This window comes from Rhinoraja longicauda, chromosome 19 (assembly GCF_053455715.1).
Source record: "Rhinoraja longicauda isolate Sanriku21f chromosome 19, sRhiLon1.1, whole genome shotgun sequence".
NCBI lineage: Eukaryota > Metazoa > Chordata > Chondrichthyes > Rajiformes > Arhynchobatidae > Rhinoraja > Rhinoraja longicauda.
In genome coordinates, this window is record NC_135971.1 from 20,319,872 (window position 1) to 20,333,690 (window position 13,819).

At 48.4% G+C, this 13,819-nt stretch overlaps 1 protein-coding gene across 1 annotated transcript in view; it reads left to right on the plus strand.

Moving 5' to 3' along the window:
* LOC144602880 (putative G-protein coupled receptor 139) overlaps positions 1 to 11,870 on the plus strand; it is a 21,667-nt gene extending 9,797 nt beyond the window's left edge. Inside the window, exons 2-3 of the mRNA XM_078416002.1 lie at positions 9,275 to 9,410; positions 11,081 to 11,870. Coding sequence (XP_078272128.1) covers positions 9,275 to 9,410; positions 11,081 to 11,870 — 926 coding nt within the window. The remainder of the gene's footprint in view (positions 1 to 9,274; positions 9,411 to 11,080) is intronic.
* Positions 11,871 to 13,819: the final 1,949 nt, after the last annotated feature.

Sequence of the window (13,819 nt, forward strand, 5' to 3'; positions counted from 1 at the left end):
TCCCCCCTCCACACCTCCCTCCTCCCTTCCCTCCCCCCACTCCCCTCCCGGTTACAATGGAAACCCTACGAGGACGGGCCCAATGGGGAAAGAGGGCTACTGGGAAAAGGGGAGGTCCCCCCTCCCTCCCCCTTCCCCCCCTCCCCCCCCCCTCCCCTCCCCCCCCTCCCTCCCCCCCCCTACCCACCTCCCTCCCCTCTCCCTCCCCCCTCCCCCCTCCCCTCCCCCTCTCCCTCCCTCCACACCTCCCTCCTCCCTCCCTCCCCCTTCCCTCCCTCCCCTCCTCCCGGTTACAATGGAAACCCTACGAGGACGGGCCCAACGGGGAAAGCGGGGTACTGGGAAAAGGGGAGGCCCCTCCCCTCCCCCTTTCCCCTCCTTACCCCCCTCCATCCTCTCTCCCTCCCCCCTCCCCTCCCCTCCTCCCTCCCCCCTCCTCCCCCCTCCCCCTACCCCCCTCCCTCCACCCTCCTCCCCCTTCCCCCCTCCCCTCCCCCCCTCCCTCCCCCTCCCCTCCTCCCTCCCTCCCCCTTCCCTCCCCCCCACTCCCCTCCGGTTACAATGGAAACCCTACGAGGACGGGCCCAACGGGCACACTTGTGCTAGTCTATCTTATTAAAAGTCAGATCTCGTGAATATATGTTATGTATGTATCTGTGATTTCGCTGATTACGGCAAAACGGTAAACCTGTCCAACCTTTTAAAAATCTTTTATCATTAGCTTTAACTGTTTCAACAACAATATATATCTATCTATCTCTATCTATCTTCTATCTATCTCGCACCGCCTAATCACACCGCTGGACGCTTGCCGAAAATGACGTTTTTATTTAATTCGGTCGTTTATTTTTTAAGTTACAGAGGTTTAAAAGTAAATATATTTTTTTCTCTCAGTTATTTCGGCTGAATTCGGCAAAAACGGTGAACCGTAGCGCCACGATTTTTGCACCGCCTTAATCAGCACGCTGACCGCTGCTGGAAAATGTTTTTTTATTTGATTCGGTCGCGTATTTGTTAAGGTACACAGGTTTAGTAAAAAAAATTAAAAATCAGCCGTTTTTTCAATTGCCTTCAGCGTGTGACGTCAAAAAGCTCGCGCACACCCCCCCCTCTTACTGATTTATTGAAGGCTTTCAGCGTGGCGCTGCTGTGCGTCTGTGCGTATGGGGCTCACCTCTCCTCTCTCCCCTTGCTTCTCTCTTCTCTCCCACAACCGGGAGACCCTCTCCCCGCTATCCCCCCCCCCCCTCGGACCTTTCACTGATGCGCTCCCCCGCCCCCCACGGACGGGGAGGGAGTGAGAGAGGGTAGGGGTGGAGGGAGGGGGGAGGGCGGGGTAGGGATGGAGGGGAGGGAGGATAAGGGGGGTTGAGGGGGATGGAGTGGGGGAGGAGGAGTGGGAGGGGAAGGGAGAGGGGAAGGGGAGGGGTAGGGTGGGAGGGGGGAAGGGGAGGGTGTGCAGGGAGGGGAGGAAGGAGGGGAGGAGGGAGTGAGGCGGAAGGGGGAGGGGAGGAGGGAGGGGGGAGGAGGGGAGGGAGGGAGAATGGGGAGCGGGTGGGGGCTAGAATGGGGAGGGGAGATGGGAGTGAGGGGGAGGGGGGAGGGTGCTGCACCAATGCAGGGGAAGTTTGGGCCCAATGGGTCCACTTGGTCTAGTCACTACATTAAAACAATCTGCCAGTTGGTACCTGTTTTTACATATTCATTTTCCCTACCATCGAGACCTCCATGAGGTTTCACGGAAAACATAGAAACATAGAAAAATAGATATAGAACTAGGCAATTCGGCCCCTCGAGCCAGCTCCACCTTTTCCATATGATCATGGCTGATCATCTAAAATCAGTTCCCCGTTCCTGTTTACTCAACATATTCCTTGATTCCTTTTGCCCTAAGAGCTAAATCTAACTTTCTCTTGAAAACATACAGTGAACTGGCCTCCACTGCCTTCTGTGGCTGAGAATTCCACAGATTCGCAACTCTCTGAGTGAGAAGGTTTTTTCCTCATCTCAGTCCTAAATGGCCTACCCCTTATTCTTAAACTGTGACCCCTGGTTCTGGACTCCCCAATATCGGGGACGTTTTCCCTGCATCTACTCTGTCCAACCTTTTAAAAATCTTTTATCATTAGCTTTAACTGTTTTCAACAACAATATATATCTATCTATCTTCTATCTATCTTCTATCTTCTATCTCGCACCGCCTAATCACACCGCTGGACGCTTGCCGAAAATGACGTTTTTATTAATTCGGTCGTTTATTTTTTAAGTTACAGGAGGTTTAAAAGTAAATATATTTTTTCTCTCAGTTATTTCGGCTGATTTCGGCAAAAACGGTGAACCGTAGCGCCACGATGTTTGCACCGCCTTAATCACCCACGCTGAACGCTGCTGGAAAATGTTTTTTTTATTTGATTCGGTCGCGTATTTGTTAAGGTACAGAGGTTTTAGTAAAAAATATAAAAAATCAGCCGTTTTTTTCAATTGCCTTCAGCGTGTGACGTAAAAAAGCTTGCGCAACCCCCCTCCTACTGATTTTTTGAAGGCTTTCAGCGTGGCGCTGCTGTGCGTCTGTGCGTATGGGCTCACCTCTCCTCTCCCCTTGCTTCTCTCTTCTCTCCCACAACCGGGAGACCCTCTCCCCGCTATCCCCCCCCCCTCGGACCTTTCACTGATGCGCTCCCCCGCCCCCCCCCCCCCCCGGGACCTGTTGGTGCTGGGGGCAAGAGAGAGTAGAGGAAAGGGGTGTGCTGGGGAAAGGGGGGAGAGTAAGAGTGTGTCTGGGGGAGAGAGAATAGTGGCGGGGTCTGATAATGGGGAATGGGGAGCGGGACAACAGGGGTCGTCCGGAGGGGGCTTGGTGGTGGGGGAAATGGGGATACTGGGAAAAGGGGAGGTCCCCCTCCCTCCCCCTTCCCCCTCCCCTCCCCCTCCCACCCCCTCCCCCCCCTACCCCCCTCCCTCCCCTCTCCCTCCCCCCCTTCCCCCTCCCCTCCCCCTCCCCTATCCCTCCCCCCGTCGCATATTTCTGAAGTTACAGAGGTTTTAAAGCGCTGCCCCCCTGGTTTATTGAAGGTTTTTAGGGGGCGCTGTTGTTCGGCTGTGCTCAGTACGCATGCGCGGCATCTCCTCACTTGTATATATATTTCACTGATTCGGCTGATTACGGCAAAAACGGTCAACTGTAGCGCCTTAATCACCACGCTGAACGCTGCTGGAAAATGATTTTTTTATTTGATTCGGTCGCGTACTTTTTAAGTTACAGAGGTTTTAGTAAAAAAATTAAAAACCCAGCCGTTTTTTCAATTGCCTTCAGCGTGTGACGTCAAAAAACTCGCGCAACCCCCCTCCTGCTGATTTATTGAAGGCTTTCAGCGTGGCGCTGCTGCGCGTCTGTGCGCATGGGCTCACCTCTCCTCTCTCCCCTTGCTTCTCTCCTCTCTCACACACCCGGGGACCATCTCCCCGCTATCACCCCAACCCAGGACCTTTCACTGATGCGCTCCCCACCCCCCCCACCCCCCCCCGGCCCTTTAACTGATGCTAAGAGTGTGGGGATGGGGGATGAAAAAATGGGGGTGGGGTGGGGACGGGCCCAACGGGACAGTCTCCCCGGTATACCCCCCTCCTCCCACCCGGACCTTTCACTAATGCGCTCCCCCGCACCCCCCCACCCCCCGGACCTTTCACTCATCCGCTCCCCCGCCCCCCCCCCCCCCCCCCCCCGGGCCATTAACAGATGCTAAGAGTGTGGGGCTGGGGGATGAGAAAATGGGGGGTGTGGGGACGGGCCCAACGGGCCCTCTTTGCTAGTATTAATTAAATGTCTTAGCAAAGGTGACTCTTGATCCTTAACTAATAGCTTCGCTTCCCATTTATAGATAAATTCTTCTGGGCATAGTTCTTTTATTTTATCCATTTCAATTTTAACCCATGCTGTTTTTCCACCCTCTTGATAAAAGGATGAAATAAAACTCATTTGTGCTGCTAGATAGTAATTTTTAAATTTTGTTAATTGCAGTCCACCTAATTCAAATTTCCATGTTAATTTTTCCATAGACACTCTTGGCATTTTACCTTTCCAAAGAAAATTTCTCACAATTTTATTCAATTCTTGAAAAAAATTATTTGGTAAAGGTATAGGCAGTGTTTGAAATAAATACTGTAACCTCGGAAAAATATTCATCTTAATACAGTTCACTCTCCCTAGCAATATAATTGGAAGATTCATCCATTTCTTCAAGTCCCCCTCAATTTTTTTAATTAGTGGTTTATAATTTAGTTTATACATTTAATTTAATTTAGTTAAATAAACTTATTATATACTTTAACCCCTAAGTACTTCATGCCTTCTTTTTGCCATTTAAATTGACTTTCTCTTTTACATTGATCATAATTACCTTCAGAAAGAGGCATTATTTCAGTTTTATCTTTATTAATTTTATATCCTGATACTTTCCCATATTCTTCCAGTCTGAAATATAATTTTCTTAAGGATTCCAATGGTCTAGTAAGACAAAGTAAAACATCATCTGCAAATAAAGTAATTTTGTGATTTTCCTGATTCACTTTAAATCCTTCAATGTCTAAATCTGATCTTATTAGCTCTGCCAGAGGTTCAATGGCCAATACAAATAAAGCCGGTGACAAGGGACATCCCTGTCTACTAGATCTTTCCAAATTAAATGATTGAGAAGATTGGCCATTTGTCACCACTTTGGCTTTAGGTTGTTTATAAGGATTCAAGATTCAAGATTCAAGATTCAAGATAGCTTTATTTGTCATCCAATATTGGACGAAATTCAGTCACCCACAGTCCAACAATAAAAGCATTAAATAAGCATTAAAATTACACAACCCCAAAAAACCCCCAAAACACAGTCCAACAATAAAAGCATTAAATAGGCATTCAAATTACCCAACCCCAAATCCCCCAAAAACACAGTCCAACAATAAAAGCATTAAATAGGCATTCAAATTACCCAACCGCAAAAACACACAAAAAAGAAACATCCATCAAAGAAACATCCATCACAGTGAGTCTCTTCCAGTCCTCTCCTCACTGTGATGGAAGGCCACAATGTCTTTCCCTTCTCCTGCTGTCCTCGCCCGCAGTCAGGTTGTTGTGGTTGCAGGCCGCACCGGACGGTCCACAGCGGGCCAAGCCCAAGACGAGTCGCAGCCGCTCCCGGAGCCTCCGAAGACGGCCGGCTCCGCCGATGATAAGTCCGATCCGGGGCGGGCGAACACGCTGCTGCTGCCGCTGTTGCTGCACGTCGGGGCGGTCGTGGCTCCCGACATTGAAGCCCCCGCCCAGCAGAGAAATATCCCGCGGCATATCTTAGGCCGCGCCGGACGGTGAAATGTCCTCGACCCAAGCCCCGCGATCCGGGGCGGGCGAACCCGCTGCCGCTGCCGGAGCTCCCGATGTCGGCATCCACGCGGCCCGAGCCTAAGGCGAGTAGCAGCCGCTCCCGCAGCCTCCAAGGACGGCCGGCTCCGGTGGTGGTAAGTCCGATCCGCGGGCTCTGCGAACCAGAGCCCTGGAGGCCGCCAGCTCCAAGAGTTGGGCCGATGGTAGGCCGCAGCAGGAACGGAGACACGGCCCAGAAAACAAAGGTCGGGTCTCCGTTCGGAAAGGACACATATTTACAACGTTACAGTTCCCCCTCCCCCCCCCCCCCACATACACACATAGTACACAAACACAAAAACACCACATCACAACTACAATTAAGACACAAAAAAACCCAACAAAAACACAAAGACAAATGGACCGCAGGTGAGCCGCAGCTGCTAGGGCAGCGCCGCCATTTTGAGCTTTTACCCAGTTAATGAAACCATTTCCTAATCCGTACTTCTCTAATACTTTAAATAAAAAATTCCATTCTAACCTGTCAAACGCCTTTTCAGCATCTAAAGCAACTGCTATGCTCAATTCCTTTCTTTTCTGTGCTAAATGTAAAATACTTATAAATCTTGCTACATTATCAGATATTTTCCTTTTTCTGACAAATCCAGTTTGGTCCTCTTTAACCAGCTTCTGTAAATATTCTGCCAATCTCCTTGCCAAAAGTTTAGCAACTATTTTATAATCTGCATTCAACAATGATATTGGTCTATAAGAAGATGCATTTAAAGGGTCTTTCCCTTTTTTTAAATTACGGTTATAATTGCCAGTGAGTAGGATTCTGGTAATGTAGGTTTTTTTCGCTTGATGTATCACTTCCATAAATACTGGTAACAACAAATCTTTAATTTTTTTATAGAACTCAGGCGGGAAACCATCTTCCCCTGGAGATTTATTACTTGGTAAAGAATATAATACTTCCTCCACCTCTCTCAAAGTAAAGGAGGCATTTAATCCCATCTGCCCCTCATTAGAGATTGTTGGTAATTGTATCTTGGATAAAAAATTATTTATCTTAATTTCATCCTTTTCAGATTCAGAATGGTACAGATTAGTGTAGAATTGCTTAAATACCTCATTGATTTCTCTAGGTTTATAAGTAATAATGTTTTGATCTGTTCTAATTGAATTTATTGTTCTTGATATTTGTTCTTCTTTCAGTTGCCATGCCAATACCTTGTGCGCTCTTTCTCCTAATTCATAATATCTTTGGTTAGTACGTAATATTAGTTTTTCTGTTCTGTAAGTATGTAAAGTATTGTATTGAAATTTTTTATTTCCAAGTTGTGTTTTTTTCGTATCTGAAGAAGTTTTCTGTAAGTCTTTTTCTAATACGGTGATTTCTTTTTCTAATCTTTCAGATTCCTTCCTATAGTCTTTCTTTATCTTAGATGAGTAGCTTATAATTTGGCCTCTCAAATAAGCCTTCATTGCATCCCATACAATAAATTTATCATCAACTGAATTTAAATTTGTTTCCAAAAATAATTCAATTTGTCCTCGAATAAAATCACAAAAGTCTTGCCTTTTCAATAGTAAAGAGTTGACTATAGACTATAGTCTATAGACTGACTGTTCTTTATCTGGCATCGTAATTTTCATTAATAATGGTGAGTGATCCGATAACAATCTAGCCTTGTAATCTATTTGTATTATTCTACCCCTTAATTGAGCTGAAATCAAAAATAGATCTATTCTAGAATATGTATCATGTCTATTGGAATAGAAGGAGTAGTCTCTTTCCCTGGGATGGCTTTTCCTCCAAACATCTATTAAATTTAAAATTTCCATTAAATTCAAGGTTGTCTTCGCTGCTCTTGTCCTTGTCGTTGTCCTTGATGATCTATCCATTACTGGATCTAAACAAAAATTGAAATCTCCCCCTATCAATATATTTTCATGTGCTTCCGCCAGATTTAAAAATGCACCCTGCACAAACTTCTCATCATCTATATTTGGTGAATATATATTCATTAAGGTCCACAATTCTGAGAAAATTTGACAATGTACCATTACAAATCTGCCTACTGGGTCACTTACAATATTTTGTATCTTAATTGGTAGCTTTTTCTTAAATAGGATAGCAACCCCTCTTGCTTTTGAGTTAAAAGAAGATGCGACCATACTTCCTACCCAATCTCTCTTTAACTTTTGATGCTCTTTTTCCGTTAGATGTCTTTCTTGCAAGAAAGCTATATCTACTTCCAATTTTTTCATCTGTTAAAATTCTCTTCCTTTTTATCGGTCCATTTAACCCATTCACATTATAGCTTAAAATTTTTAATGTGTTATCCAATTCATTCCTTTTTTTTCTTCTTTTTTTTTCCCTTTTCCTTTTTTTTTCATTTTTCCTTACCTTGATACCCCTTCCGGTATTTACCTTCTGCCGTATTTCAGTGTGCTCCCCTCCATAGTCCAGGTATAAAAACAGAAAAGAAATAAGAAAGATAGAGAAATAGACCCTCCCTTTAATGTTGTTAATAAATAGATTAGCAACGTTATCCCCCTCTATTATACGAGGTGTGACTTGGACAGGTTGTGTGAGTGGGCGGATACATGGCAGATACAGTTTAATGTAGATAAGTGTGAGGTTATTCACTTTGGAAGTAAGAATAGAAAGGCAGATTATTATCTGAATGGTGTCGAGTTAGGAAGAGGGGATGTTCAACGAGATCTGGGTGTCCTAGTGCATCAGTCACTGAAAGGAAGCATGCAGGTACAGCAGGCAGTGAAGAAAGCCAATGGAATGTTGGCCTTCATAACAAGAGGAGTTGAATATAGGAGCAAAGAGGTCCTTCTGCAGTTGTACCGGGCCCTGGTGAGACCGCACCTGGAGTACTGTGTGCAGTTTTGGTCTCCAATTTTGAGGAAGGATATTCTTGCTATTGAGGGCGTGCAGCGTAGGTTCACTAGGTTAATTCCCGGAATGGCGGGACTGTCGTATGTTGAAAGGCTGGAGCAATTATGCTTGTAAACACTGGAATTTAGAAGGATGAGGGGGGATCTTATCGAAACATATAAGATAATTAGGGGATTGGACACATTAGAGGCAGGAAACATGTTCCCAATGTTGGAGGAGTCCAGAACAAGGGGCCACAGTTTAAGAATAAGGGGTAGGCCATTTAGAACGGAGATGAGGAAGAACCTTTTCAATCAGAGAGTGGTGAAGGTGTGGAATTCTCTGCCTCAGAAGGCAGTGGAGGCCAGTTCGTTGGATGCTTTCAAGAGAGAGCTGGATAGAGCTCTTAAGGATAGCGGAGTGAGGGGGTATGGGGAGAAGGCAGGAACGAGATACTGATTGAGAGCGATCAGCCATGATCGCATTGAATGGCGGTGCTGGCTCGAAGGGTTGAATGGCCTACTCCTGCACCTATTGTCTATTGTCTATTGTCTATTGAATTCCACAGATTCACCGCCCTCTGACTGAAGAGATTCCTCCCCATCTTTCCAAAGGAACGTCCGGAATTCTGAGGCTGTGCCCTCTGGTCCAAGACTCTCCCACCCGTGGAAACATCCTCCCCGCATTCACTCTGTCTGGGCCTTTCATTGTCGTATTCAGTTCAGTTCCGTTTAGTTCATAGTTACGTGTACTGAGGTACAGTGAAAAGTACAGTCAGCGGAAAGGCATCACGTGATTACAATCGAGCCATTTACAGTGCACAGATACCTGATAAGGGAATAGCGTTTAGTGTAAGGTAAAGCCAGCAAGGTCCGATCAAAAATAGTCCGAGGGTCACCAATGAGGTAGATAGTAGTTCAGGACTGCTAAAATTCTGGTTCAATGGATTACAATAAACTACAGATGAAGATCGCTGCGCCTCTATCCCATTTCCCTCTTACTTCTCACACTTTTGTGTTTCCTTGCAGCTAACTTGATGTCCTTGGTGATCCTGTTTCGGGGAAAGTGCGGTCTCTCCAAAGACATCACCTGCTACATGATGGCCATGGCGATAGGTGATCTCATGGTTTTGGTCTTCAACGTCATAGTCAGCCAGATACTCAGGTACCTACTGGATACCCGCTTCAACCTCATCTACTGCACGTGTAGGAAGAAACTGCAGATGCAGTTTATTCCGAGGACAGACATGAAATTCTGGAGTAACTCAGCGGGACAGGCAGCATCTGCGGATGGAAGGGGTGGGTGACGTTTCGGGTCGAGACCCTTCCTCAGACTGAGACTCAGGAGAGAGGGAGATACAGAGATATGAAAGGGTCAGCTGTGAAAGGGGATGCTGCCACGATATGATACGATACGATAGAACGTTATTTGTCCCAGGAGGGAAATTGATCTGCCAACTGTCATAAAGCACAAGATACATGAAACATGAAGTTAAAGTGATGAGTGGAAAGGATTGGGGATGTGCAAAGATTGGGGGGGGAGTGGGGTGGGGGGGTGGAGGGAGGGGAGTCAGTCTACCCCATGACAGAAGGGGGAGGAGTTGCACAGTTGGATAGCCACAGGGAAGAAGCATCTCATGTGGTGTTCTGATCAAGGGGAAAGTAGAATAGACCATTGTTAGCTCAGGGAAGGTGACAACGAAGCAAACAGAGACAAAATGTAACTAAGAGGGCAGTCAGACTGATCCTAGAACTGGGAAAGGGATGGGATGGAGAGAGAGGGAATGCAAGGGTTATTTGAAGTTAGAGAAGTCAAGCTGGAATGTAAGCTGCCCAAACGAAATATGAGGTGCTGTTCCTCCAATTTGCGCTGGGCCTCACTCTGACACTGGAGGGGGCCCAGGACAGAAAGGTCAGTGTGGGAATGGGAGGGGGAGTTGAAGTGTTTGGCAACCGGGAGATATACCAGTTCCCGATGTGGCCTCCTGTACATCGGCAAGACAAAGCGTAGACTAGGCGACTATTTCGACGAACACTTGCGCTCGGTTCGCCAAGGCCTGCCGGATCTCCCGGTTGTTAACCATTTTAACCCCCCTTCCCTTTCCCACACTGGCCTTTCTGTCCTGGGCCTCCTCCATTGCCAGAGTGAGGCCCAGCGCAAACTGGAGGAACAGCATCTCATCAACCCAACGGTATGAATATTGAAGTCTCCAATTTTAGGTTACCTTTCACTAACCTCCTCCAAAGCCCACTCCATTCTGCCCCAGACCACCCCATCTCTTCCCACGCCTCCCCTCTGCAATTTCCCGCACAGCACTGTAGAACCGGGTTCGACTCTGACCTCGGTGTGACTGTGTGGCGTTTGTACGTTCTCCCCGTGACCTGCGTGGGTTTTCTCCGGATGCTCCGGTTTCCTCCCACACTCCAAAGACGTGCAGGTTCGTTGGTTAATTGGCTTCTGTAAAATCCCCCCCCCCCCCCCCTTTTGTATGTTTATAAAAGTGGAAGGAAACCGGAGCACCCGGGGAAAAACAACGCGGTCACGGGGAGAACGGACAATCTCCGCACAGAGAGCAGCCGTGGTCAGGATCGAACCCGGGTCTCTGGCGCTTTGATGCGGCAACTCTACCGCTGCGCCACCGTGCTGACCCGCTTGGTTACTCCAGCGTCTCTAGATGCTGCCTGACCCGCTGCGTTACTCCAACGTTTTCTGTATATTTCTCCCCCCAGAGACGCTGCCTGACCCGCTGAGTTACTCCAGCGTTTTGTGTCTATTTCTCACCCCAGAGACGCTGCCTGACCCGCTGAGTCACTCCGGCGTTTCGTTCCTTTCAGGTACCACGTCCCCGGGTCTCCGCTCCGCTACACGCCCGTGTGCCGGCTCAGTGCCTACCTGCAAGGCTTCAGTTTCCAGCTCAGCACCTGGTTCACCGTATCCTTCACGTGTGACCGTTTCGTGGCTATCTGTTGCCAGAAGCTGAGGCGCACGTACTGCACCGAGAGAACGGCGGCCATGGTGCTGGCGGCGGTAGGAATGGTCAGCGTGTTGATCAACGCGCCCTTGCCTCTCCGCTACCGGCCCTGTTACACCGTGAACCGCGCCGACTACGGTTGCTGCCCTGTGCCGGGTGACCTGGAATCCCCGCTGTGGTCCGTCCATCGCTGGGCCACCAACCTACTCAACACCTTCCTCCCCATCCCCGTCCTGCTGCTGCTGAATTCGCTTACCGCCACGCACATCCTGGGGGCCAGCAGGTCCCGGCTGGCCCTGAAGGGCCCTCGGCGGGGGGAGGGGGGCGAAGATCCAGAGGTCAGGAGCCGGAGGGCGTCGGTCGCCCTGCTCTTCGCGGTCTCCGGGAGCTTCGTGGCTCTGGCCGTTCCCATCACGGTGATCCACGCCTGGGTCGGGCTGAACGGGACGGTGATGTTCCGCGGCCCCCGCTCGCTGTACGCGGCCGTGCAGGTGGCGATGCTGCTGAAGTGCCTCGGTTCCTGCACAAACAGCTGTGTGTACGCGCTCACCCAGAGCAAGTTTAGAGCGCAGATGAGCGCCCTGCTCACAGCCCCCTTCTCTGCTCTGTGCGTGGGGGTCGCGGGGAGGGGGAAAGATTTAAGAGGAACCTGAGGGGTTCCCTTCAGCCAAGCTTGCTCACAGTGGCTAACACGGTCCATCTACACGAGTCCCACCTGCCTGCATTTGGCCCATATTCCTCCAAACCTGTCCTATCCATGCACCTGTCTAAATGTTTCTCAAACGTTGTGATAATTAACCCCATGTCCTGTACTTAGAACTTAGAGCTTAGAACTTGGCGCCGGAGCTCAATGTTCTTGCCCCAATGTTCGTGACAAACACGATGGCAGGATAAGCTGATCTCCATGTGACCGCTTGCGTTTCCTTCCTCAACCTAAATATTTTGTGGGATAATTGGACTCTCCAAATTGCCCATTAGAGTATAGGGAGTCCCCCCCCCCCCATCCCCTATCCTCCTCTCTCCCCTCTCTTCCCTTCTCCCCTCTCCTCCCATCTCCTCCCTCTGCCATCGGGCAAAAGGTACAGTAATATGAAAACACACTTCCAGTTTCAGTGATAGTTTCTTCCTAACTGAACCATCCTACCACAACCAGAGAGCAGTGCTGAACTACTATCTACCTCACGTATAAAGCCCTAAATGGACACTCCCCCCCCTACATCAAAAATCTTCTAACCCCCCTCTCTAACTCCAGGTCCCTCAGATCGGCCGACTTGGGGCTATTCACTATCCCACGGTCTAGGCTTAAACTCAGGGGTGACCGCGCTTTTGCGGTTGCAGCTCCTAGACTGTGGAACAGCATCCCTCTCCCGATCAGAACTGCCCCCTCCATCGACTCCTTTAAGTCCAGGCTCAAAACATATTTCTACTCCCTAGCGTTTGAGGCTCATTGAGGAGGCGCTGTGAACTGTTTGCGTACTACTGTATGTTTTCATTTTTTTTTCTATTGGAACCTAATCAAATGTACAGCACTTTGGTCAACGTGGGTTGTTTTTAAATGTGCTATACAAATAAAATTGACTTGACTTGACTTGACCTCGTTGGTGACCCTCGGACTATCCTTGATCGGTCTATACTGGCTTAACCTTGCAGTGAACGTTATTCCCTTTCCGTGTGTCTGCACACTGTGGACGGCTCGATTGTAATCATGTATTGTCTTTCCGCTGACTGGTTAGCGCGCAACAAAAGCTTTTCACTGTACCTGCGTACCCGGGACCATAAACAAACGAAACTATTCCAACTGTGTGCTTCTACGAGAGAGACAGTTACTAACTTTTATTGTACCAGATTTAAAAATAAACATGACTTGGTAAAGTAGAGAACAGTTGGTCTTTTTTGTTGTTGCAGTAATTAAGGAGTAAGAACTGGTAAGACATTTCACACATGCGTGACTTCCCCCTCGAGGTAGAAAAAGATCAATACATGTGTCGGAAAGAACTGCAGATGCTGATTTAAATCGAGGGTAGACACAAAAAGCTGGAGTAACTCAGCGGGACAGGCAGCATCTCTGGAGAGAAGGAATGGGTGACATTTCGGGTCGAGACCCTTCTTCAGACGAGGTGAATAGGTTAGCAGCCAAAGAATCGTATTGATCCAACGTCGGGTTCATTTGGTAAAAGACCTATTAAAATGTACCGCCCAGATTAGGGGGACACGGTGGCGTGGCGGCAGAGTAGCTGCCTTACTGCGCCAGAGACCCGGGTTCGATCCTGACTACGGGTCTGCCTGTCCGGACTTTGTACGTTCTCCCCGAGACCTGCGTGGATTATTTTTGCCGAGATTTTCGGTTTCCTCCCGCACTCCAGAGACGTGGAGGTTTACAGGTTAATTTGGTTGGTATATGTGTAAATTATCCCGAGTGTGTGTAGGATAGTGTTATTGTGCAGGGATCGCTGGTCGGTCCGGACTCGGTGGGCCGCAGGGCCTATTTCCGCGTTTATCTGTAAACTAACCTAAACCAAATTAGTGATAACAAACCAGCCGTGAGGTAGAGACACACCCGAAATGTCGATATCAACCCCCCCCCCCTCGCCCAGATGCGATC